Genomic DNA, 27,354 nt, shown 5'->3' on the forward strand with positions numbered 1-27,354 from the left:
TTTCTCAAGACAGAGAGTATTTGCCACTAGGTGGGACCTGCTACACTGAATCATCTCAGGGCACTTCAGCCACTTTGCCAACAAGAGACTCCATGATGCTGGAAAGAGCATAAGACAGGGTCAGGAACCAGGTCTTCCAGTTCCAGTCCTGTCACTAAACTTACTTTGTCCAAGTCTATTAGTTTCAGTTTTGATGCTAACTTACTCTGGGACCAAAGGCAAGCCACACATCACACCCCTGGGCTCCAATTTATCTATAAGTAAAATGACTCATTTGATTTCAGAGATTTAAAATGTTTGCCCCACAGCAGAGCCTCCAAGGAGGCTGCTCAGGAGGGGAGGAACAGGCCAGGAAAGGAATAGGTCTGCCTCTCCTTAATCCAGAACAGCTCTATTTTCCTCTGACTTATTTGGTTTGGCTTTGGTATGATTTCCCATCACTGGACTTGATGATTTCTGAGGTCCCTGCCAACTCTGAGATTTGTGATTCCAGTTCTTGGATTGTGCCAAGTAGTTCCTGAGCTACAGTTCGGTGGCTGGGAGGAGTCTTTAGGGAGTTTGAAAGTTTGGGTGAGAGGATGAAATTAAGATGAAGGTTTGGGGGGAGGTCTCAGACTGTCTACGGTTCTCTGGAGTGTGTGTGTGTGTAGAGAAGGGGTCAGAGAATGGTTCTAGGAGTGGTGATAGGAAAGATCACCTGATGAGGCTATAGAATACATGAGCCCTGGGCTGAAGAGTTTGTCTCACTAGCTCCCCACCTGTGAAGAGGAGCTAGGACAGTGATGGCGAACCTATGACACGCGTGTCAGCACTGACACGCGTAGCCATTTCTGATGACATGCGGCCGCTGAGGCAGCCGCATGCCGAGGATGAAACATTTGCTGCTCCTGAGGATGAAACATTTGCGAAATAATGTTTTTTCTCAAAGTGACACACTACCTAAGTTATGCTCAGTTTTTTGGTGAAGCTTGACACACCAAGCTCAAAAGGTTGCCCATCACTGAGCTAGGAGGTCCATCATCTCAAAAATTAAATTTGATGGTTAATCCTCAGAAGCAAAAAGTGGCTCAGGCAAAAAGTGGTTCAGGACAGGAACAGTTTCCTATTCTTGGTGAGACTAGGGGTTGGATTTGTTTTCAACAGACAATAATCACCTAAGGGGAAGTGTGAAGCCTGATCTAATTTAATGAGTGAAAGATTAAATGCCTCACAGAGTGCCCTCAGGCCTTATCCTTTCTCTGAGACTTACCTTGGCCTCAGAAGTCCTTAGAAGCTTCATCACTTCCCCTTCTCGGGCATAGTCCAAGGGTGTGTGTCCCATTTCATTCCTCTGTAGGGGATTGGCTCCTGGCAGGAGGAGAAAGAGGTTGTCAGGGGCGGTTGGAGGCTCTGTGAGCAAGGCTCTGTGAGCAATCAGTGGGATTGGACCCTGATTTTACTGTCAGGAATGCCTGTGGAAATGTAGAGCAACAAAAACTTAAGAGGCTGTGGGAAGAACATGTCAAGCTACTCTGAGAGGAGAGTTCTTAGCCCTCTCTGACACAGAGGTCAGAGTATTGGGGCTCCCACATGTACAGAAACATACTACACATACTACCACACATACAGATGTGTTACATGCACACAGGTGTGCTATGCACATACAAATACACCAGCTGAATATGCCAACAAATGTACCAAACATATAGATTACTTTACCCCAATGGCCTTAGTCATTAAAATACTCCCATTTTGTCCTAGCTGGGTAGCTCAGTTGGTTAGAGCATTGTCCTGATAGACCAAGGTTGCGGGTTCGATCTGGTCCGGATACATACAAGAAGCAACCAATGAATGCATAAATAAGTGAAACAAAACAATGTTTCTCTCTAAAAATCAATAAATAAAATACTCCTGTTATCCAACTCATTCGTATACAGATGAATATTTTTTTTTTAAAATATATTTTATTGATTTTTTTACAGAGAGGAAAGGAGAGGGATAGAGAGTCAGAAACATCGATTCAGCTGCCTCTTGCACACTTTCCACTGGGGATGTGCCCGCAACCAAGGTACATGCCCTTGACCAGAATCGAACCTGGGACCCTTCAGTCCACAGGCTGACGCTCTACCCACTGAGCCAAACCGGTTAGGGCTACAGATGAATATTCATTCACAAAAATCATATAAAAGGGTTCCTTTCTAAAGCACAGAATGTCCCAAATAACAATGAAAAGGCTCCCTTCTTTCTGCTCCCTGCTCCCCCCCCTTTTTTAAAACGTTTTACTTTTTAAATTGTACTTATTTTATATTTTATTGATTTTTAGAGAGAGGAAGAGAGAGGGATAAAGAGATAGAAACCTTGATGAGATGCCCAAGCCGGTTTGGCTCAGAAAATAGAGCATCAGGCTGCAGACTGAAGGGTCCCAGGTTCGATTCCGGTCAAGGACACATACCTAGATTGCAGGCTCGATCCCTGCCCCTCCCTCGTCAGGATGCATGCGGGAGGCAGACAACTGATGTCTCTTCCTACATCGAGGTTTCTCTGTGTCTCCCCCGTGCCTCCCACTCTCTCTAAAAATCAATGGGAAAATCCTCGGGTGAGGATTTAAAAAAAAAAAAGAAACTTCAATGAGATGAGAGAGAAACAGCAACGATTCCCACTGGGGATGGAGCCTGAAACCCGGGCCTGTGCCCTGACTGGAAATCGAACCAATGACATCTTGGTTCCTGGGTCGATGCTCAACAGGTGAGCCACACCAGCTGGTGGGCCCCTCTCTCTCTTAATACTCTTTTTTCTCTGGCATTTTCTGCCTGCCAGAATCAGCAGAGTCCTCTGGAAGGGTGTGGCCATCCCTAGCAACCTGGCTGTGCCAGCCCAGGTTCAGTTAGAGGCTCTCACCAATACTAGTTGTTGTTGAGTGTGTGCTTATAGGCAAGCCTTCCCTCCAATCATTAGTTCCTGTAATTTGAAGACAAAGAACTTTAAGTATGACAAAAAGATTAAGCTTGCCTGGGGTCATCCATCTACCTTCTCTCTCTTTTAAGTGCCAGCAGCTGTCGAGCCTGTACACAGTTGTGTGCAAGGCTTAGCAGTTATGGAGGAAAGGCTACTCCACCCCCAGGCTGTCAGAATCTCTTCCAAAGCCCAGGTCTGAGCACCTTACTCTCCTCTTCAAAAACTGTCCATTCCATTCAATTTGGCAAATTTTAAATGAGTGGGGCTTGGGGACACAGAAGAATCACTGGTCCTGCTCCAAAGGCACTCCTCTCAAGGCAGGAAGAGAGAAACATGAGAGGAAAGCTGTGCCTTGAACACAGCAAATGGTCAAGAACTATGTGTTAAATAGAACATTCCTTGATCTTTCTTGCTAGGGAAGTGTTGTCTAAGAAGTAAAGAAAGGTTAAGATGCAGTCTCTGCCATAAGAATGTATCTGGCTGGCTGGGGACACTAAATACACAGGTAAGGCTGTCAGTGTGTCCCGCCACTGTTTGTTAAAAATCAGCATTTCTCAATCCCAGACTGTAGAAACATTTATATCATAACTAGAGGCCCGGTGCACGAAATTCGTGCACGGGGGTGGGGGTGGGGGGTCCCTCAGCCTGGCCTGCACCCTCTCCAATCCAGAACCGCTGGCTCCTAACTGCTCGCCTGCCTGCCTGCCTAATTGCCCCTAACTGCCTCTGCCTGCCGACCTGATCACCCCTAACTGCTCTGCTGCCAGCCTGATTGCCCCTAACCACCTCTGCCTTGCCTCTAACTGCTTGCTCCCCCGCACTGGCCTGATTGTCCCTAAGTGCCTCTGCCTCAGCCCCCGCTACCATGGCTTTGTCTGGAAGGAAGTCGGACGTCTGGAAGACATCTGGTCGATCTGGTCTAATTAGCATATTACCCTTTTATTAGTATAGATATAAACCCATTCCTATAGAACAGTGATGGCGAACCTATGACACGCGTGTCAGCACTGACACGCATAGCCATTTCTGATGACACGCGGCCGCCTCAGCGGAGGATGAAACATTTGGTGCTCCTGAGGATGAAACATTTGCGACTAGAGTCTTGGAGTTAACTCCAAGACTCTAGTCGCAAATGTTTCATCCTCCCCTATTAGACACTCTGTGCCGGAGGTCTGTAGGCCAAAACAACAGAAGTCCGACACAGAGCATTTAGTTCTGGGACTTCCGGTTAAGCCGGGATCTTTGCCCTCACTTCCGCTGGCAGAGCAGGGAGCAGCGGAACGCAGTGGGGGACGAATCTCTGGGGGCCCTGCCATTACCAGTAACCAAATAACAGTTAACCACAGCAACCATTATCTACTGTTCTGGGGTGTCATGGATTTCTAATCCATCATTACTGAGATAAGTGAGGGGGAGGCTGGGAGAGGCGAGCGTTTGTGGCGTGCTATGGGTGCCGTTTCCCGCCATTAGAAATAGCGGCAGCCATTTTAATTCACATAAGGAACACCATCTTGCTCCACAGTGCAGACTCCATTTCACCACTATTACTGTTGTGCATCCTTATTAACCCCTATTTCTGCCTATTAACCCTGCCCTTTCCTAAAAGACAGTTATATGCACCATTTTGTGGTTAGGCTAGTTAACCCCTAATTGCCTGCAGGCCTAACAAGCTATCTATAATTCTATCTTCTGTCACTGCCCCCCTGATGGAGAACCCAAAAAATAAAAAAACTAAGGTTAAGTAAAGGAAGTGGTAGTAGCAGTGGCCGACCCTTTCAAGAGCATGGACCGAGATGTATGGCTTTATAGAAAAAAATGGCAGGTCATTTTGCGTTCTACGTACTGAAATGGTAGTAAGCAGAATGTGGAATATAAATAGACATTTTGAAACTAATCATTCCCAGCTCTTGGAAAAAAGTGAGGATGAAAGGAAGGAATACATTTCCAGGCAGCTACACCTTTATAAGAGCCAATCTAATTCCATCCTTAAATTTATGAAAGGCTCTACAAATTTAACATCTGCAAGTTTGAGCAATGCTCACTCTATAGCTCAGCATGGAAAAGCGCTCAGTGAAGGAGAATTTATTAAAGAAACTCTCCTAAGATGTGCACCAGTTCTATTTCACGATATGCAGAATAAAGATGCAATTATTAAGAGAATATCTGAGTTACCACTCAGTAAAAATATCATAAAAGACCGAATAATGAGACTGAACACAAATGTACAACATCAATTAAAGAGAGACATAAGGAAGTGTAAATATTTTTCGATCTCTCTTGATGAAACTACTGATGTCACATCACATGCTCAGTTGGCCATTATTGGTCGATATTCTGATGGTCTCACAATGAGAGAAGAGTTGTTAAGTTAGTATCAGTGTCAACAAGTAAATCAGGAAGCGAAATATGTAAGGTTGTTATACAAACATTTCGTGACCTAAGCATTGATATCTCTAAAGTTGTGTCAGTGACGACAGATGGGGCACCAAATATGGTGGGGAAAAAAGTCGGATTTGTCAAATTGTTTACAGAAGCTATTGGATATCTGATTGTGCCTTTTCATTGTATTATCCATCAGGAGGCTTTATGTGCCAAGGCAGGATTCACCGACTTAAACGACTTAATGTCAGTTGTTACAAAAATAGTTAATTTGATAGCTGCTCGCCCCCTTCACAAGCGAGAATTTTCGGCACTTTTACTGGAGGTTGATTCCACCTACAGTGGACTGCTGATGTACAATAATGTAAGATGGCTGAGCCGAGGCAAAGTTCTTGAGCGCTTTGTGGAGTGCTTTGAAGAAATTAAGGTATTTCTTGACGATAAGGATCTGGGAAACTTTCCTCAGCTTAATGATGATAAGTGGGTCAACACCCTGATGTTTTTTACAGATCTCTCTGTTCATATTAATGAACTGAACTTAAAGTTACAAGGTTTTGGCAAAAGTATTGATGTTATGTTCGGATACATAAAAGCTTTTGAAAGTAAAGTTAAAATTTTCAAGCGAGATGTAGAAACTAAAACTTATAAGTATTTTCCTTGAGTAACAAAGTATTTTGAGAAGGCCAGTGCAGCTGTACAAAATGAAATGGAACTCTTGCATATGAAGTACCAGCATGTTTTAGACATGTTACTTGACCAGTTTAGTGATAGATTTAGTCAATTTAGAAGTCTAGAACAGACCATGAAAATAATTAAGTATCCTGATGTAGTAGTCTACAGTAGTTTGGAATTAAATGGTTTCCAATGGATGCAAATTGATGATTTGGAGATGCAACTTGCAGAATTTCAAGACAGTATCTGGGCTCAGGTGTTTGTCGACTTGAGGTCAAAGCTTGAGAATCTGGAAAGGTGCCGCTTGGAGAATCAAGAGGAGTGCCACTACGAACAGGAAATTTGGAGTGCCTGGAACCGACTACCAGACACTTTTAGCACCCTGAAAAATATAGCAATGGCTTTACTCACAATTTTTCCCTCTACATACTTTTGTGAGGCCTTATTCTCAGCGTTAAATAATATCAAAACCAACAAAAGAAACAGATTGATAGATGAAGTTAGCTTGCTTGGGCCTGAAGTGTACAAAATACCAACCTTCAATTGAAGATTTAGCCAATGAAATTCAGCAACAAAAAAGTCACTAATAGGCAGGTTAGTTAAAGAATTCCCCCTCCCCCTCACTTATCTTAGTTCACGGCACCCCACACAAGCTAAATAATATCAAGACCAACAAAAGAAACCGACTGACGGATGAACAAAGAAGTCACTAAGCAGGTAAGTTAAATATTTAGTTTTTGGTTTATTAAATACAATTATATATAACAATTATACATTTATGTTAAACTATAAATATCGTGAAATAATGTTTTTTCCTCAGTGACACACTACCCAAGTTATGCTCAGTGTTTTGGCGAAGTTTGACACACCATGCTCAAGAGGTTGCCCATCACTGCTATAGAAGCTTTCTGCTTCTTAAAAACTTATGTACTTATTAGCAATAGCAAACATTTATTAAGCATTTACATGTGCTGTCTGCCTGGGCTGCAAGGAAGAGGTGTGAGAGGAAGAGGGGAAAGGGGCAGAGTGCAGGAAACTTATTATCAATAACACAATTAATACTTTTATACACAATCCTATTTTCTAATAGGAATTTGCTACAGAATATTCATATAATTTTAAACTGAGATATAATAATTCACATACCTTTTTAAAGTATACAATTCAGTGGTTTGAAATATACTTACAAAGTTGTAAAACCATTACCACTATCTAATTCCAGATCATTTTCATTATCTCAAAAATAAACCTCATAACCATTATCAAAGGCTACCCGCCTCTCCCCATCTCCCTCAACCCCAGCAACCACTGTCTACTGTCTCTATAGGTTTGCCTATACTTGACCTTTCATATAAATAGATTCATACAATGTGTGGCCTCTGTGTCTGGTTTCTTTCACTTAGCATAATGTTTTCAAGGTCCATCCATGTTGTAGCATATATTATTCATGCTACTACACGAGTGTAGCATGTACTCCATTCCTTTTTATACCTGAATAATATTCCACTGTGTGGATATACCACATTTTGCTTATCCATTCACTAGCTGATAGACATCTGGGTTGTTTCCCCCTTTTAGCCATTATGAATGTTGCTATGAACATCTGTATAAAATCTTTACATGGATGTATGTTTTTATGTCTTTTGGATATATATCTAGAAGTGGTGATAATAGGTGCTGGTATTTACTAAGCACTTACTGTATGCCAGGCACTGTGCTCTGCACTTTATATATATATATATATATATATATATATATATATATATATATATTTTTTTTTTTTTTAAATTTCTTTATTGATTAAGGTGTCACATATTTGTCCTCATCCCCCCATTCCCATCCCACACCCCTCCCCTTGGATGCCCCAACCCTCTGTTGAACTTAAGCATTGGTTAGGCTCATATGCATGCACACAAGACCTTTGGTTGATCTCTCCCCCCTCCCCCCACCCTCCCCTATCCTCCCTCTGAGGCCCGATAGTCCGATCGATGCCTCCTTGTTTCTGGTTCTGTTCTTGTTCATCAGTCTATGTTGTTCATCATTTCCCCTAGATGAGCGAAATCATGTGTCACTATAGATATACTTATAAGAATTGAATGTGCGACGAGCAATAATAGTTATGCTGACAGGCAAATGAATCAGTCTGTGGTGAGTTTCTTTCTGGACCAACAGTTCTTTTGAGACCCAATATCAATGTCCACCGGTTCCCTATGAGTACATGTCGGCACTGACCCCTCAGCTCTGGATGGTGGACAAATGGTGGTAATGCAGGTCCGACTCCCTCTGGTTTGGTCTCGGCTGGACCCAGGGGCACTGCTTCACCCGGATCCAGGGGCCCACGGCCTCGCCCGGACCCGGGGCCAGGCTCACCCGGATCCAGGGGCCCGCGGCCTCGCCCGGACCCGGGGCCCAGGGCTCACCCGGCTCCAGGGGCCCGCGGCCTCGCCCGGACCCGGGGCCCAGGGCTCACCCGGCTCCAGGGGCCCGCGGCCTCGCCCGGACCCGGGGCCCAGGGCTCACCCGGCTCCAGGGGCCCGCGGCCTCGCCCGGACCCGGGGCCCAGGGCTCACCCGGCTCCAGGGGCCCGCGGCCTCGCCCGGACCCGGGGCCAGGCTCACCCGGCTCCAGGGGCCCGCGGCCTCGCCCGGACCCGGGGCCCAGGGCTCACCCGGCTCCAGGGGCCCGCGGCCTCGCCCGGACCCGGGGCCCAGGCACTTTATATATATTATATCATTTAATCCTAACAACCATCCTGAGGGTTAGAAATTAAAATTCCCATGCTACAGACATGGAAACTGGGTACAAAGAACTGAAATAAGGTCACAAAGTTGGTTATTTCTTTAGACCAGGAGTCAAACCCACCCCAGATTTTTTTTAAACTCCAATTCTTCACACTACCATCTGGGCGGCCAGGACACATCCCTGTTGAAAAATCCTTCAGTGGCTTTTCACTGCTTATAGGATAAAGTATAGCCTTCCTAGTAAGAGGGTGTTTTTGGCAGTTCAAGGGGAGCTCTGTCACTAGATATGGGCTGGAATGGAAGGGTGATGAGAGAGAGACCGAGAAGAGAAAGACAAGAGGCGCAAAGAGAAGAGAAATGGAAGAGGGGGGGAAATGGGAAAGAGAAGGGGAGAGGAAAAAGAAAGACAAGGTGAGAGAGAAAGACAGTGGGAGAACTGAGCGTGAGATTAACCGCTTCAAACAAGTGCTGTCAGTGATCTATATTTGCTTACAGAATGAAAAATGTGTGCCATAAACATTGGCCACTGAGTAATTTCTAGTAGGAGCTGTGTCACTTCTCATAAAGAATGGGATGGGGACAGGTAGGACATCCCTGCACCTGGGCCAGCCAGCACAGAGATGCCTTTTAAAGCAGCGCTGGGCCTATCTCTAGACCAGGAAGCTCTCAGTCAGGCTCCACCCCAGCCACTTCTGAGAGGGGAAGCCAGTAGAGTTTCCCCAAGGTTCTGGAGCCTCAGGGTAGCACGTCTGCTCCCACTTTAGGAAGGCTGAGGCAGGGGCACCATGGGTAATGTCCATCTAATATTAACCCCCAGCCCCCACACTCTTGCTCTGATGTTCTGACTTGACTAATTGCTGTAATAATTGATAGAACCTGACTTCTACAACTGATCGATTTCACCTTCCCGACCAACGGCCAGAAACCATTACACTCCAATAAATAACCATGTTGGGCCTCACCCGCCTGCCCTCTCCGGGGGCATCAGGATGGCCCGTGCCCTGGCCTGACCTCCCCTTGCCTCCCACCCAGGGCCTCTCCAGGCTGAGCAGCTGGTCTAGAGGGTCAGGCCTCTGGGAGCAAGTGAGAGGGCTGGTTGGAGGTGGGGAGTGCTAATCGCAGGCCATCCGTCACCTCCCACTGGCTGTCTGGGGTTGGGGCCAACACCTGGAGCACCCCAGGCAGTGTAGTGCAGGACCCCTCCCCTCCTCTCCCTGCTCCAGATTAGTGTGTCCCAGCTTATAATATTTGATAAATAGCAGACTGGCTTCTTGGCAGCACTGCTGCGGCTGCGCTGCCCGCTACAGCTGTGGAAGGTCACTCATTGGGGAAATATGTTTCTGTCAGTGGTATTGAAAAAAGTTTAGTGGAGTGACAGGCCTCAATTTTTCAAATTTTATTAACTCCATCCTCTTAACCATTTGTCTTGAATTCCTTCAGATTCTGGGGGATCTGTCAATAGGGCTTGAGCCAGGAAGGTAGGGTGTGGTGTGGGTGCTCATGGGTCCTGGCTGGTAGGGTGACTGGTTTGGGTCTCATCACCCAGGGCAGGGTAAGGCAGTGGAAATTGTGTTGGTGAGAGAGAAGGTGTGGCCCACCGGGGCCCAGGAAGCCCAGTGCTCTTCTCCGGCACAGCACCTGCCTTTGATTTGACACAATCACAGACTTCCCAAGAGGAAAAAGACATTAATAGTGAGCTCTCCCAGCTCCCTAAGAAGTGACTCCCCTCTACTACATCCAGAACAGGTGGTCACCTGGCTTCCCTGAACGTGCCCAGAACCAAGTCCCAAGCTCATGGCCCTTCAAGAACTTTCCCCACTAAACTAAGCGTATATCTTTTTCATATGAGCCCCAACCTCTCTCTCCAACCCCACTCCCACCCTGGTCTTCCTGCAAAAACCTGTTCATTTTTTAAGACCCAATTAAGTTTCTCCTCCAGGAAAGTTTCCTTATCTTCCTACCGCCCCATCCTTTGTGCTTCCTGGGCCCTTCTGCTTCTATCTTACTGCACTAATCATGCTGTGTTAAAATCGTCTGCCTGCAACCAAGACTTGGAGCTCTTAGAAGCTAGGGACCATGTCTGATTCACTGCTTATCCTTGCTACCCGGCACTTAGCAGGATTCAGTAACATTTACCAAACCAATGGGCTTTTTATAGGTGTTATCTTCTGAGGCCACACACAACATGGCTGTTCTTTCTGCCCAGAAGAGCCTTCTGACTGCAAGTGTGTGACCATGCCAAAATCCCTAGTCTCTTTACCGGTCCTAGATACCTCTCTGCCTGGGTGGCAGATTAGGTCAGGTTAGACTCTAACATTCTTGATGCTCTGTCGGGGGGAAGAGGTTGGAGAGAGAGGCCCACTTGCCCTTCCTGGCAAGAATGATGAAATTTGAGGGGGAGGAAGGAAGGGGGAGGTTTCACATCTTCTCATTGCTAAGCTGGGGGCCGGGAGGGGGAGGAGGCCTGCTATTCCCTCCTCCCTTGACCCTACCCTGTCCAGGCCCTCTGTCTACCTCTGTGAATATCAAAGATGACAATCTGTATAAGAGGCTTTAAAAAACACACAACAGAAACTGCCTTATACAAATATCTTAGGCTATTATTATCAATAATATTGAATGCTCACCCCCCACAGCTTTGTCAGCTCCTCCCACCCCACAGTCCTAATGCAGTTTCCATGACTCACCCTGCCCCTACATGCAGCTGGCTCCCAGCCCTATAAAAGAGCACTGGGCAGGGAGCCAGTGGGGTAGGAGTCACTACTCCCTGGCTGTGTGATCTAGGGTACTTGCTTCTCTTCTCTGGTGGTAATGATTGCTGCCCTGCCCACCTCTAGGGGTTTTCTTTGGACTGAAGAAGATAAAAAGCTAAAAAATGATTGACAAAAAGGATTGTATGGGCTATACAATGTCCTTTGTAACACCCCCTCTCCCTTTCTATTTTGACTGCTAGCTCCTTTTCCACCTTCATCCTGATTTTCACTACTTCAACAGTCTGCTTACTATCTCCAATTAGATGTTTTTATTGAATATAAGGGAAATCTTTCCTATGATTAGAGGTGCAGAGCCAGCTATTCTTTTTGGTTGTGAACGATCATCAAGGAAGCAGTCAGAGTCAATAACCCACCACATCAGAGAAGCCATGCACCTGCCCTGTCCCCACACTGTTGTTTGGGCTACCCCTCCTGCCTGGAACCCTATCCCCTGTCTCCTGATTACGTATTCTTCAAGGGTTCCTCTCTGAGAAGCCTCCCCACGCCTTCAGCTCTCAGTGTTCTCCATTTGTCCCTGGGCTCCTGTTGTCCTTCCTGTTACTTCCCTTTCCTGGGAATTCATCCCAGTTCACAATCTATATGTTAGCTCCTCAGGTCAGAGATGGACCAATTTCCCTCTGTATTTCCAGAGTCTGAAGGTGAGAGAGAAGAGCCCTGACCACAATGCTGCACGAAGCACAGCAGAAGTGGGAATAGAGCCCGGTGTCCTGATGGTTTATCCTGAACTTTTATCATAGACCACACCACTGAGCATTCTTAGCATATGTACACACAGGTACATGTGCACCTGTACCAAGTCATGCCTCATAGTAACCAATAACCTTTATTGGGCACTTTATGTGCCATACCCTGTGCCAACTACTTCCATGCATTTAATTCTTAATTTGGTGAACAAAGCAGGGGAAGTATTATTTTTTCCACTTTACAGATGATTTAACTGAGTCTGGTGAAAAGAAATGGGCTAACATTTGCTGGGTATAAGGCTTTTATACACAGTGTCTGAATTATTCATCACACAAAGACTCTGAGAAAATAGAGGCTCAGAGACCTAAAATAATTTGCCCACGGTCACACAGCAAATAAGTAGCAAAGCTGAGATTTAAAGCAGGAATTTATTATACTATTCTTTTTGTAAATGTTTGTAATTTTACATAATAAAAAGTTGTTTGCTTTTTAAAAAGAAGCGAGGTCTGGCTTTCCACTACATAATGCTATCTTCCAAAGGCTTAATGACTCAAAAAGAGGGGAAAATAATCTTTATCTTCCAGGGTGCTCAGATGCTCCAAAGCCAAGATAGGGGGGTTTCTAGAGGTAAGTTTGGGATAGACAGTAGAAAGGGTACAAAATGGAACGCCTTTTCCCCCCACCAGAGCTTCCCTATCTGGGGCCAGGTGAATTGTGACCCACATATACTGAACTCTCAGAAAGTCATCCAAAGTCCTAACTCTCCAATGGACATAGTAGCGTAGGATCAATTGCCTTCACGTAGGTGGATTTCTAAAGTTCATGAAACAGAGAGCTACTGCCTCCTGGCTGGATCCAGTCATTCCATAAAAACCCACTGCAGCTGGCCAGGAGCTGGACACACTGTGGAATCAGACTGGCTCTTGCCCTTGAGCAGAGCCCAGACTGGTGGGAAACAGACAGGGATAAACAATGACAATACAGTGTGATGTAGGGGGACAAGAAGATAAGGATGATGACCCACCACCACCATAAGAGAGCCACACACTGTGTAGTTGAGGAGATGGGAAATCATAGCATTACCTGGAGAAGAGCAGAAGCAAGCACTAAGATAAAAAGACTGGGGAAGGGAAGGTTAAAGACCAAGAGCATAAACTAGAACCCAGGCCTTCCAGTCCAGGGCTCTTCCCCATCCACCTGCACTGTCCTGGGCCACCCTTCCGAGGTTTCAGTTCCAGTGCTGACCTGAAGGACTAGGCAACACTGTGCTATTACTGTTCTCTTCAGTAGTGCCAAACTCCCCTTTGCCCACCACTCAGACCCTACATTCTGCAAAGCCCAGCTCTAATTTCCATACCTTTAAGTTTTCTTAGACCACACCTGTCTATATGGGTCAATTCCTCCTTTGAATCACTAAAGCACATATCTGATCATACACTTTTCATACATATGTGTCTTGTCTCCAGAATCAGAGTGTTACTAAAGATGCTTTGTGAATGCCTAGAAAAGGAAATGGTGATGATGACTAGGCATCTGGATGGTTTCATGGAAACCAAGTCATGCCAGACTAAACTCATTCCCTTTGTTTATCAAGATTACCTAGCTCAATCAGGTGCAGTTAGGGCAAATGTGGACTTCATCAGACAATTGATGGGATGTCTCAGGACAACCCTGAAAACACGATGGAGAAAGGTGAGCTGGATGCTAGGACAGTGTGAAGGGTTAGTAAGTGACTAGTGGACTAAGCAGACCTGGGGCCAGGGTAGGGAGCAGGTGGAGGGAACAGCAGGGGGAGTAGCGGCAGTGGCAGTGGGGTGTAGTGACTGACAGACCAGAGGTTATCTGGAAGGAAGTTTCCAGTGGCAACAAATACGCTTGGTCCTGATCAGCTTGTTTATCCCTGACACAGATTTTCACAGTGATGTTTTGTTCATCAGATCTGCAGATATCAGATTAAGGTGGGAAGGGTACCAAGTACAATTGTTGGAAGATTGACACTAAAAGCTGAAACCAATGAGATGAAAATTAATAGAGATAAATGGGTTTTGGAAGAGAGACAAAGTGAAGATTGTTTTGGGAAGAGTGATCAAGATAGAAAAGAGTTTAGAGCCATGTGAGAACAATGGCTTAAGGACCTGGAGCTGCAGGCTGGAGAAAAGATAGCTCAGGAGAACATGACTGCATTTTCAGGTACTCGAAAGGCCAATGGAATGTGGAATAGGGATTAGATTCATTCTACATTACACTCAATGATAAAATTAAGACCCTTGGAGGCAGATTTTGGCTGAATATAAGAAATTTCTAACCATGAGAACATCCAAAGATAGCAGCTGAGCAACCTCAGGAACAAATGAATTCCCCAGCACTGAGTGGATGATCACTTGGTAGGTCTGCTACTTACACATCAGTTTACATAGGTTTTCCAAGATTGTTCATTTGTATTTGTTCATTCATTCAAAGATACCTTTTGAGATCCCACTATGCATCTGATTACTGTGCTAGGAGCTAGGGATTCAAAAGCAAATAAGAAGACACTGTTCCTGCTCTCAAGGAGCTTCTGATCCTGCTGGGAGGAGATGGAAAAGTTTATTTCAAGGCCTGTACCTTGATTACAGGCCTCAGCACATAGAAGGTTGGCTTCAGTTTAGGTTAAAGCATTCCTGTGGAAATTCAAACACATATTTGGCTACTAAAGGCCATAAGGAGTTTAATCAAAGCCAAATTACTTGTTTAAACCAACTATTGGCTGTGGGGATAGAAGTGTACACTGAAACACAGTTTGTGATTTTTTTTGTGCATGATATTTTGCTCTGTCTGAATTTGGTCTTTGGCTGGGACTTGTAAGACAATCTGTAGGTACATAAACAAGTGGCTGTGGTGTCAGGGTGAAGTGATTTAGCCAGCAGGGCTACCCAACTCTCCATTTCTTACCCACCCTATGGGGACTGCTTCAGCACAGACATAAACATGCTCCTGCCGTTACCTTATTGCACTCGTCACATGGGGAGGCTAGAAGGCTTGATTCAGGGATATGATTGGATTTTAAATCCCAGTCTCACAGGATTTTAATTACTGGTCTGGGGCAGCAGGGATAGGCGCTGGCTGCCTTTGGATGGAGGAGGTCGATACGCCACTCCACAACATATTGAGCCACAATGCCTGCAGACTCTATTGCTCTATTTAATCATCTTTTGCAAAATTTACAGTGGAACAGGAGAGATCAATACGGAATTTATCACATTCTCTTATAAATATGAGCCAGGAAAGAGTTCCAGGCAGTTTGTTACTGAGTGGGAGGGAACATGTCTGTGTACAGCTGGGCATTAGGAGATGAGACAAAATCCATTTTTCTTGGCATAAGCTACAGATGCTCAGCCAGTTCCCCTTAAGCCTAAAGTCAAGTTCAATGGAAGAACACGGATTCATTCATTCATTCAATCAACCAACCAACCAACATTCTGGAGCACCTGTTTTATGCTAGATCCTGTGTAGGCTCTGGGGATACTGACTGGAATTCTGCTCTTAAATTCTGCTCATAGTCACAGATACACCATGATAGCTCCACTACTTACTAGTTGTGGAACTTGGGCAAATTACATAATAGCCTAGTGTGCATTTGTTTATAGATAAAAGGAGTATCAAACTCAGAGTCATTTTAAGTATTAAAAAACACAAAACTTCAGCGCGGAGCTTGATACATATAGTAAGAACTCAATAAATGATAACTATTGTTATTTTTACTATATTTGCCATTATTAAGCATTCCTTCCTACAGTGTCTCACCAATGGTATATGTGTAAAAATGAGGTACTGAGCAGAGAGCCAGCCACCCCATCTAGCAGACAGAAAGGAGACTGGGGTGGCCTTCCCAAGTTAGAGACCTGGCTAGGGCTACTGGCAGCAGAAGCAGGGGGGGAGAGGGTGTGTAAGGAGGAGATAAATGCTAAGCTCTGTTTTTTCGAAGCTTCAGTTGTAATCTTTAAAACAATAAAAAGTCTCCCAAAATTGCTGTGAGGAACAGAGTGAAAAGTGATTCTTTTAAAATATATTTTTATTGATTTCAGAGAGAGGAAGGGAGAGGGAGAGAGAAATTGAAACATCAATGATGAAAATCATTGGTTGGCTGCCTCCTATACGCCCCCTACTGGGGATCGAGCCTGCAACCTGGGCATGTGCCCTTGACTGGAATTGAACCCAGGACATTTCAGTCTGCAGGCCGACACTCTATCCATTGAGCCAAATCGAATAGGGCAGAAGTGATTCTTTATGTGGGCAAACTAGGGAAAGTTACACAAAAGCTACATATTAGTAAATGAGTTGGCTCTTGAAGACGAAGTAAAAGTTTGATAGGTGGAGAAGTGGGGAAAGGGCATCTCAGATAGAGAAAAGTGAACAAGCAAAGGTTTGGAGGCAGGAAAACCTCCAAGTTAGGGAGTGAGCAGCTGAGTGGGCCTGTGGCAGTTCTCGTCTCCCCAGGCCCACTTGGAGAAAGGAAGGTGAAAGATTCATGGCGGGATGCAGAGACTTGCATGCTGGGTTAGACAACTGGGCTAATCTCACAGGTACTGGGAACTGCTGAGGGTTTTCAAACAAGGGAGACAGGGTTTTGCAGGCTAGAGGCTGGTTTGAAGGAGAGCCTGGAGATAGGGAGATCAACTAGAAGGCTGTTAACACTAGTCCAGATGAGATGATAAAGTCCGAATTTGGTCCCCTCTGTAGTGGGGACAGAGGAAAGAGGTTGGACTTGGGAGAAAAGTCTAAGAAAGATGGGCTTAATGGAAAGCGAAGGCAAAGTCAACTGACTTACTTATAATAATACACTAGAGGCCCAGTGTATGAAATTTGTGCATTGGAGGGGGATGTCCCTCGGCCTGGCCTGCGCCCTCTCGCAGTCCAGGAGCTCTTGGGGGATGTCCAACTGACAGCTTAGGCCCACTCCCTGTGGACATCCTTAGGGCTGCAGGCAGGAGAGGCTCTCCTGTGCTCTCTAGCCATGAGCCTGGCTTCTGACTGAGCAGCACTCCCCCTGAGAGAGCACACTGACCACCAGGGGGCAGCTCCTGCATTGAGCATCTGCCCCCTGCTGGTCATTGCGCATCATCGCAACCGGTCGTTCAGTTGATTTACATATTAGCCTTTTATTATATAGGATTCTTGTTTGGGTGACTGTAGATGATGGTGCCATTCACTAAACAGAAAATATGGAAGAAAGACTGAGGAGGGCTGGGTTTGGATACACTGAGTATGAGATGTCTACAGAATATTAAGCACCAGCAGAGTACTGGAGACATGAAAACAACCAGTATGTTCTAAGACAAATATGCAGGCCAGTCTGGATAGAAAAGAAATGGGGAATAAATATTCAAAGATACTTCACATAGAGAATTAGGTGGGGAAAAGGGCAAAAGCAAAAATTCCTGCCAAGGATTTCTGTTCAATGCAAACCTAAGGTAGGGCCTTCTAGATGAGGGATAATGCTCTAAATAGTAAGTGACATAGGCATTGTGAGTATGAGGATTATCAGCTCAGTTTCATTTTGGGCAAGTTTCCTGGAAGTCATGGGCTTTCAGAAGGCCAGCCCCATTTCTCCCTCTCCCCACAATCCAGCACAGACTATCCCCAGAGGTGACAGCAGGCTCTGTGACCAGAAAGCAACCGGAACAATTGTTAGTAGCAAGGGAAAGGCTCTGAATAAAGCAGAGTTCAAAGTGGACTATAATAAGCGCCTGGGTCCCTGGGCTTCAGTACCCCCCACCCCCTCCTGCAAATGACAGCTGAGACCAAGGCAGCGGAGCCTGGGGTCTGGGCTGAATTTAGCAGTCATAATTATACTGCTGACGTCTGGGGCAGAGCCACAGTCTCTGCAGAAGGCGACAGCTTTTGTTCATGCACTAAAAACACAGCATCTTCAAACATGCTAATCTCATGTCTGCTTCCATCTAACAACATTGAAGGGAGGCTGAGGAAAGGGCACACAATGCCCACACATCTGGCTAATTCAGTTACAAGCCCAATCAATCTTCATGGGTTGTCTATAAAACACCAGCCACCCCAAAGGACTGAGCTGACCAGATGTTTAAGCTTCTGTTGACCAATCCTAGCCTAATGTCCATAGCAGGGAAGAAGAGTTATCAAGAGATGGCTTATGCTTCCACTTACATGTCTATCCCAAAGTTACATAAAGCCTTCTGCTTGGATGAGAAGAACAGTAAAGCAGTGGTTGAGCCAGGCTCATTGGAATACTCACATACACAGACTTTCACTTGGACCTTAAGGAGTACAGCAGGTCTTATTTATAGTTGGCTTTGAGAACACTTACAGAAACAGAAACCAACAAAATATTTTTGCTAATTGCACTTCCTAGTATAGAAAGAATCAGGAGTATCTTTAACTATGATATGAATGCCACAGGTGACAGTTCTGGGCACAGGAACTGTTCATCTGCTGATGTCTTCTTTTCAATCCCCATCAAGGTTGAAGGAACTATTCCCCTCCCTCATAAGACTGTTTTTTTGTGTTTTTTTTTAAAAAAACAACACTAGAGGCCACTGCCAAGGACTCCTTCAATCAATGCTTTTTCCTTTATGCCCAACCACAGCCACCAGTCACCAAAAATAAAAGTGGAAGAGTAGTGGGAGATTATGAGAAAGGAGAGGACAGGGAACAGACTTGTAATCTATACCAAGAGGACTATTTTTCACCCAGAGCTTCTTGCTGGTGCTAATGATTTCATTTTTTTCAAGAGTGTTTTTCCCTAAATAATTCAAAGGACTTTACCATGTCTGTCTCAGAGTTGTGGCTATATCACAAACCAGATAAACAAACTTGGGTAAAAGAAACCTCCAATTTTTTTAGACATAGGTGAGAGAAAAGCACAAGTTAAGAATGAGGTCTTTGTTGTGATATCTGTGCCCAGAATAGTATCTGTCACTCATAGGAGTTTACTAAATATTTGCTGGCTGAATAATTACACCCTAGTTGTGATGCAGCTGGGCTGTGTTCTGTCATTTTGTTTGTCAGGAGAGGCCTCCTATTGTCCCTGGCAATACTACTGGACAAAATCACTCAGAGCGCAGGAGAATCTTCTTTCAGCCTGAATGAGCAGGGAGGAAGTGGTGTTTGGTGAGAAGGGTATGGACCTCATTACCACACTCAGCAACCTCTTCCTCCTTTTCCTCATGGCTGCAGTAATCAGTGCTGCTGACCAATCCTGCCTCCTATTAATTCTTTTCTACCTTGGTTTCCATTATATACACTACCTATGACTTTGTCTCCTTTGCAGGTTCCTATTCATTCTTCTGTCCCAATTTATGGGTGATACCCACGACTGAGTCCTCAGGCCTGTCCCTCTCTGTATGTGTTCTCCTCTGTTCTCCTTTAAAAAGCAGTTCCAATTTGCACAGTTTAAACTACCCTAGTGGTTCTCAATCCTAACTGTGTATTAGGATTATATGGGAAGTGTTAAAACTATATCAATCCAAAGTGGGAGAAAAGTATCTGCAATATATATCACAGATGGAGGGCTAATATCCTTAACATGCGAAAAAGTTTTAAAAAATCAAGAGAAAAACAAAGACCAAAAGTCCTAGAAAAATGGGCAAAAAACATGACCACAAAAGGAGATATAAAATGGCTCTTAAATATATGAAATGATGTTCAATTTCACTCATAATAAGAGAATCAAACTAAAACTATATTAAGATACTACATCTCACCTATAAGATTGCAAAAATCCAAAAGCTTGACAATACACTCTGTTGAAGAGGCTGTGAGAAAACAGGCACTTTCATACATTGTTAGTGGGAATGCAAAATGGAACAATTTCTATGGAGGAGAAATTCACAATATCTAACCAAAGGACATATGCATTTACCCTCTGACCTTTACAGTGAAGACACATGTCCAACAATCCCAAAATATACATATAAGAGGTTATTCATTGTATCACAATTTGTAACTGCAAAATATTGGAAACCTCAATGTTCAAGCATAGGACACATAGCACATACACAAAATGGAGTACTATGCATCTGTGAACAAGAATAAAAAAGATCTGTGAACTGATATTGAGTAATTTCCAAAAAACATGGTTAAATAAAAAAAAGTAAACTGCAAAATAGCATATATAGTAGGCTACCTTTTGTATAGGAAGAAAGCGAAAACAAGAAAACATACATTTGTTTATACAAAGAAACATAGGAGGATAAACCAGGAAACAATAAAACTGGTTATCACAAGGGGTCAGGGCTCACTGAGGGGAGCAGAAAAAAGTTGAAAGGAATATAAGAGGAAGTCTTACTTCTCTGAGTATACCTTTTGTCGTTTTTAGTAAAAATTAATGTTCTACATATTCAAACAACAAAATTAAAACAAGGATAGACAGGGGAGAGAAACTCTAAAACTGAAAGTAAATTAAAAAATTTAACCCAAGTATATTTCAAATGAATAACATAAACACACCATAGAAGGGGGAAAACCACCTAAGTAACTTATGAACCTAGTATTTGAGTATATATAACCTTCGATAAAGTAAAGATGAGGACTGCAAACAAATTCTGACCTGAATTCTTTTTATTTTTTAAATATATCTTTATTGATTCCAGAGAGGAAGGGAGAGGGAGAGAGAGACAGAAACATCAATGAGAGAGAATCACTGATTGGCTGCCTCCTGTACGCCCCCTACTGGGGATTGAGACTGCAACTTGGGCATGTGCTCTTAACCAGAATCGAACCTGGGACCTTTCAGTCTGCAGGCCAACACTCTATCCACTGAGCCAAACCAGCCAGGACGAGCTGAACTCTTTTTATAAGGTTTGTTTTCTATGGGTGAAGCAAGTGTGAAGTTTTTTTAGATGTATTATGAAATTAAGCAAATGGGTAAATGAATCAGTTGCTGTATGCAGTCAGCATTCTCACTATGGAAGAAGGGAAATAATACATAATGTGTGAAGACAAGCAAGAACCCCGTAGGGATGGACTGGAGTGGGAGGTATTTGTGTTCAGAATTTCTAAAATACCTATGTGCATATGCATATGTGTGTATATGTTTATCCAGGTATGTGTACCTTGTGATGAATGTGTATACATATGTACATATGCCTGTATATATTTCTTGGCTCTGTCAACAGAAGGGGTTCATGACCATACTTGGTACTCAGGTTTCAGGGTAATACAACTGCCCACTTAGATGTTTTAGGCACCTCAGAGAAATGACTGATTCCAGGGGAGCAGCAAGGTGGATATGAGATAAGACAAACATTTTGTTATGCTGAAAAATATGGAAATGCTAAAAAAAAAGATAGGGAAGGGTATGCTTCACTGGTCAAATATGAGACAATTTTAGCACCACCATAACAAGGCACAGTAATGAATTATAGAACATTAAAGCAAGAGTATTCACGAGCACATTTTGACATTAAATAGATAAATAGGGAAGACAGGTTCTTGCTAACTGTAGATGCCAGGTGTTAACTGATCATTGTGAAGTGAGTGCTGGGGTTTGGAAAGTTATAAAATATTCATCTTCCAACCATTATATAAAGATTGGTTCAGGAAAGAACCATTAATGGATGCTGGGTTCAGGGGGACATTTTAATGAGGAGCAGGATATTTGCATGGCTTTAAGAGTGTCTACCCACAGACAATTAATTTCAAGGGAAAAAGTAATAATACATTGGAGAAACTAGACAATATTTGGGTTAGAGATGGAGGGTGGGAATAAGACCTTTCACCCCAAACCCCCCTTTATTTAAAATACATTTTTACTGTTTTCAGAGAGGAAGGGAGAGGGAGAGATAGAAACATTAATGACGAGAAAGAATTATTGATTGGCTGCCTCCTGCACCCCCCCCCCCCAATGGGGATCAAACCCACAGCTGGGCATGTGCCCTTGACTGGAATCGAACCCGGGACCCTTCAGTCTACAGGTGTCTCTCTATCCACTGAGCCAAACTGGCTAGGGCCGGAAACCCCTTTTGAATTTTGTACTAAGTACAAGTATTAACTATTCAAAACAGAAAGGAAAATGTTTATAAAATATCTCTGAGAGTGTAGTAAGCAGAATAATGCCCCCCCCCAAAATATGTCCACATTCTAAGTCCTGGAACCTGTGAATATGTTAAACTACTCGGCAAAGGGGAATTAAAAGTTACAGACATAATTAATGTTGCTCATTAGCTGACTCTGAGATGGGAAGATTACCTTGGATTATCCAGGAGGGACAATGTAATCACAAGAGTCCTAAGTGAAAGAGGGAGGCAGAAGAGTCCGTGTCAGAGTGATGAAATGTGAGAAAGACTCCATGACTATTGCTGGCTTGTAGATGGAAGAGGGGATGAGATGAGGAATGTGGGCAGCCGCTAGAAGCTGGAAAAGGCAAGAAAACAGATTCTCTCTGAGTCTCCAAAAAGGAATGCAACTCTGCAGACACCTTGATTTTAGTTCAGTGAGACCTACTTCAGACTTATCTCCAGAACTGTAAGATAATAAATTTGGGTTGCTTTAAGCCACTAAGTTTGTGATAATCTGTTTACAGCAGTAACAGGGAAGACACCTAAGAAAAGTTACAGTGGTTGCTCTGAGGAGGAGAACCAGGAATGTGGAATGGAGACTTCCTTTCCACTATATCAGGGGTCCTCAAACTATGGCCCGCGGGCCACATGCGGCCCGCTGAGGACATTTATCCGGCCCGCCGGGTGTTTTTGCCGCTGCTGCCTGTCCTGCTTAGCAGCCGACTTAGCAGTGTGCATAGGAATTTGTTCATAGTTTTTTTTTTTAAACTATAGTCCGGCCCTCCAACGGTCTGAGGGTCAGTGAACTGGCCCCCTGTTTAAAAAGTTTGAGGACCCCTGCACTATATTATCCTCTGTACTGCCTGAAAAACTTTTTTTTTATCTTGTACATGTTTTAAAGTAAAAATCACTAAGTCACTAAACAAACAACAGTCACTTCAGGAGCTCTCTATTCACTTCAAAGTTAAGCACAAGTCCTTTGGCTCATCCCCAAGGCCCTTCACACTCAGGCCTCACTAGTCACATTCCAGTAGGTTCCTTCCAGATCTCTAATGTGCAAGGCTCATTTCTGTTGCTTTTTACCTGAAAAGCTTTCCTTCTTCCCTCTGCCTGTTTAAATTCTCTCCCTTTCGGGACTGCCTTCAGTCCTCTTCCTTCATGAAGCCTTCTACAACATTACACTGATCTTTCTCCTCATTCATTACACTTGCTTATTCTGTTCTTTGCTTACATTTAATTTAGAGTCCTGTTGCCTACCATCCAGTGCTGTTCTCAGTGTGCTTTGTGTATGGGTCTCTTCACCAAACTAGCTCACTGAAGTAAGGGCCTGTATCTTTTTCTTTTCCATAATTAGAAGCCTGATGCACGAAGATTTGTGCAAGAACGGGCCTTTCTTTCCCTGGCTGCCGGCACCGCCCTTCCGCTCCAGCCCCGGAGCCACTGCTTTCTGCTCCGGCCCCGCCTTCCCATGCTGCCCAGAGGCCCTAAGCGGCTGGGGTGGTGCAGAACACCTGTGTTGTCACCATGGCGACAACACAAGCATCCCGCCCCCAGCTGCTTGGTGCCTGCATATGCAAATTAACCCACCATTCTTGTTGGGTTAATTTGCATGCACACTCCTGATTGGCTGGTAGGTGTTGTGAAGGTACGGTCAATTTGCATCTTTCTCTTTTATTAGCATAGCTGTCTACTGCCTACTTATATAGGCATTATGAAAAAGAAAACCTTGCAGAAAGCCAGAAAAAAAAAAAAGATTTTTTTAAAAGTACAAAACATCTTTCCAGAGAGAACATTGTCCCAGGGACCCAATGGCACTGCCAGTTGACTTTAGCAGAAACATCCACCCTGGGAAAACAGTGAAACGGGCTCTGATCAACCTGAGAAGTCAATCCAAGTCCCTACGTCCAGAAGTCACCCAAACCCCTGATCCATACCTGTTGTACCCACCGAGTTCAGTGGGTTTCCAGTCCAGCCTGACTGAGACCAAGTCCTGGACAGTGTGCTTTTTCAGTCGACCCAGGTCATCTGGCCAGCACTTCCTTCCACACTGGGTTCATTACTTCAAGGGAGTCTGAAAGATTCCTGAGGTAGCAAGCTCCCTTCTTTTCAAATAATTCATTTCTAAAACTATGTTCAGGAAGGAGCCTGTGGCATAAACCTACAGAGAGCACCTCTGCCGTGTTCCTACCAGGACACTGCCAGGTCTCTGTGTAGAGGAAGAGAGCACATATATGCTAGAAAGAAACAAACGCCTTTTGAGAAGGGTTTTAGCCCATCTAACCCTAGGATGGCCCTTTGCTGCTATTTGCAAGCCTGGACCTTCAGACTGATGCTCCCCTCCTTCAAGCTACGGTGTTGCCCTTTCTATGTGCATTCTACCCAAGAGCACATGCTCTGGAGGGGCATGAGTGGGCTGGCAAAGGGCAGCTGGTCCTGCCTTGGGAAATCTGAATCCTTCTCAGCTGTTTCCAGGCCCAGTGCAGGTGGAGGAGAGTGAAGGACACAGAACAGACCTGGCCCAGCTGATGCTGACCTCTCCCTCACCCAGGGGAAACTTGGCCTCCAGCTGCTACTGTTTGGCGGTGATGAGGTCATGCCGGATACAGGCAGGCTCATCTGAGGACTGCTTGGAGCCGATTAAAGCCTTGATGAAATGCGGGTGCCTGGATGGCAGGTGGCTCTGGAGAGCTTGGGCTCTGGTGACCAGGCACTCATCTCTAACTCAACCAAGCAGTGACTCATCTATGTCTATAGCATCTGGAACACAGAAATGCCTTTCCCTGGGGGTTAGCAAGGACAGTTTTCAATCTGCACTGGGTAAAGGGCTAACTTAGGCCAAGGGCAGAGGATAAAACTCAGGTCACTGAGGGCCCCTTTTAGCCTGGACCTACTACATGGACTGCAATTAAACACCACAGAACCTCTCCATTCCCCACAATGTTCCCAAATGGATTGCTGGGTCAAATGACTACTGGCCATCCCTCTCCATGGGATTTTCTCAAGTTAAGTGATATGCTAACATCTATAGGTCTCAACATACATGCCATTTGCTCAGGGAAGACTCTACCCTTCCTTAATACTTGTCTAAATGGTAATTAGCTAATAATTTTGTATTTATTTGTCTAATGTCTATATTCTGCCAGACTTTAAGCTACACAAGTATTACAATAAATACTTGCTAAAGTCAAAACAGGTAATCAATAAAAAGACCAATATGGGTAAAAGAAAGTTTTACAGATAGGTTTTAAGTAGTGTTCTTTAAATGGAAACTTATATACAACAGAAGGATTCCTCTTATCTGCCACCTTAGCTACATGGCCAGCCTGCAACCAGTCATCCTTCCAAGCCAACCTTTTCTGGTTTGGAGTGGCAGAGAGAATGTTTTTTCTTTTTCTTTTTAACAGCTTTATTGAGATATAATTTACATACCATAAAATATACCCATTTAAAGTACACAATTTAATTGTTTTAGTATTTTTTCAGAGTTGTAAAACCATCATCACCATACTCTAGTTTTAGAATATTTTCATCATTCCCCAAAGCAACCTTGAACCCATTAGCAGTCACTTCCCATCATCCTAACAGACAACCACTGGCATGAAGAGTTTTTAGCTCTGTATCCAAACAATAGGAGAAAATCTGTAGTGTTCAATCATCTAACACAATGTCCTCATCAGATAGATGAAAAAAGTGATACCAGAGAGGGGTGGATCACAGTCCCCAATACTGCATCCTAATGGTAGTGCTTTGACCTCTCTGCCATGCAGCATGACTATGTGCCCAAACTGTATACCCACTGGACTTTAAGCTACTTGAGGGCAGAGGATATATTCTACTCATTTGTCTTCCCTCCCTGCCCAGAAGTACCATTATTGCAGTGATGCTTAAAGTGTGGTCCGTGTTCTGGTACCAGTTTGTGAACTTTGCTACCAGTCCTCGATGAGGTAAGAAAAGTAAGTGAGAATAAGTGTCTGGAAACTTTCATAGTAACTTAGAGTAATTTTATATTGTTGAACCTAATGATTTATTTGGGCCTGTATTTTGTATGCCTTTTTAACATATAATTTTTCTAATTAATTTTTATTGGATTTATAAAAGTACTAGAGGCCCAGTGCATGAATTCGTGCATGGGTGGGGTCCCTTGGCCTGGCCAGTGATCAGGCCAATGCAGGCCAGCCGGCTAGGGAGGGACTGCAGGAGGGCTCCAGGGTGTCCAGCCCTCTTGCCCAGTTCCAATTGGCTGGACCCCAGCAGCAAGCTAACCTACCGGTCAGACACTTAGCATATTACGCTTTTATTATATAGGAAGGATTGGTTCATAACAGACTGCAAATTCAAACAGCAGCAAAAGATACAGGTCTTTGCCCTGACTGGTTTGGCTCAGTGGACAGAGCGCTGGCCTGTGGACTGAAGGGTTCCGGGTTCGATTCCAGTCAAGGGCATGTGCCTTGGTTGCAGGCACATCCCCAGTGGGGAGTGTGCAGGAGGCAGCTGATTGATGTTTCTCTCTCATCGATGTTTCTAACTCTGAACTCTCTATCCCTCTCCCTCCCTCTCTGTAAAAAAATCAATCAAATATATATTTTTTAAAAGATACAGACCTGACCGGTTTGGCTCAGTGGATAGAGCATCGGCCTGTGGACTCAATGGTCCCAGGTTTGATTCCGGTCAAGGGCATGTACCTTGGTTGCGGGCACATCCCCAGTAGGGGGTGTGCAGGAGGCAGCTGATTGATGTTTCTCTCTCATCAATGTTTCTAACTCTCTCCCTCTCCCTTCCTCTCTGTAAAAAAACTCAATAAAATATATTAAAAAAAAAAAGATAGAGGTCTTTCACAGATTGTTTGAGAAACACTGCCTTAAGGCAATCCATTCCCCACTCTCTTCTGCTTCTCCTTTTCCCTCTCTGTTTCCTTACATCTTTTGCACTGGTTCCTCCACTCATGCTTACATCTGAAATGTAGGTTCTCTCACTGTGTGCTTGGGCTGCTTTAGCTCTACCCACTCTGTGGACCACTCACAGACTCTGCCAGTTTCCTCCACCCCCAAGAGACTGATAACTCTCGAATTTTCATGTCTAACTTAAAGAGTCCCTTCTCTCCTGGGCTTCAGACCCATTTATACAACTGCCTGCTACACATCTCTACATGAGTGTCCAAGA

The 27,354-nt window shown here is 44.3% G+C and overlaps 1 protein-coding gene across 2 annotated transcripts in view; it reads right to left on the bottom strand.

Annotated features, from left to right (window-relative positions):
* Positions 1-27,354, bottom strand: part of CLPB (ClpB family mitochondrial disaggregase) — a 164,568-nt gene that overhangs the window by 48,979 nt on the left and 88,235 nt on the right. For both annotated transcript variants that reach the window (XM_079788179.1, XM_079788180.1), the window contains one exon: positions 1,250-1,347. In XM_079788179.1, the coding sequence (XP_079644305.1) occupies positions 1,250-1,347 (98 nt within the window). The remainder of the gene's footprint in view (positions 1-1,249; positions 1,348-27,354) is intronic.

The sequence above is a fragment of the Cnephaeus nilssonii genome (assembly GCF_951640355.1).
Source record: "Cnephaeus nilssonii genome assembly, chromosome: 13".
NCBI lineage: Eukaryota > Metazoa > Chordata > Mammalia > Chiroptera > Vespertilionidae > Cnephaeus > Cnephaeus nilssonii.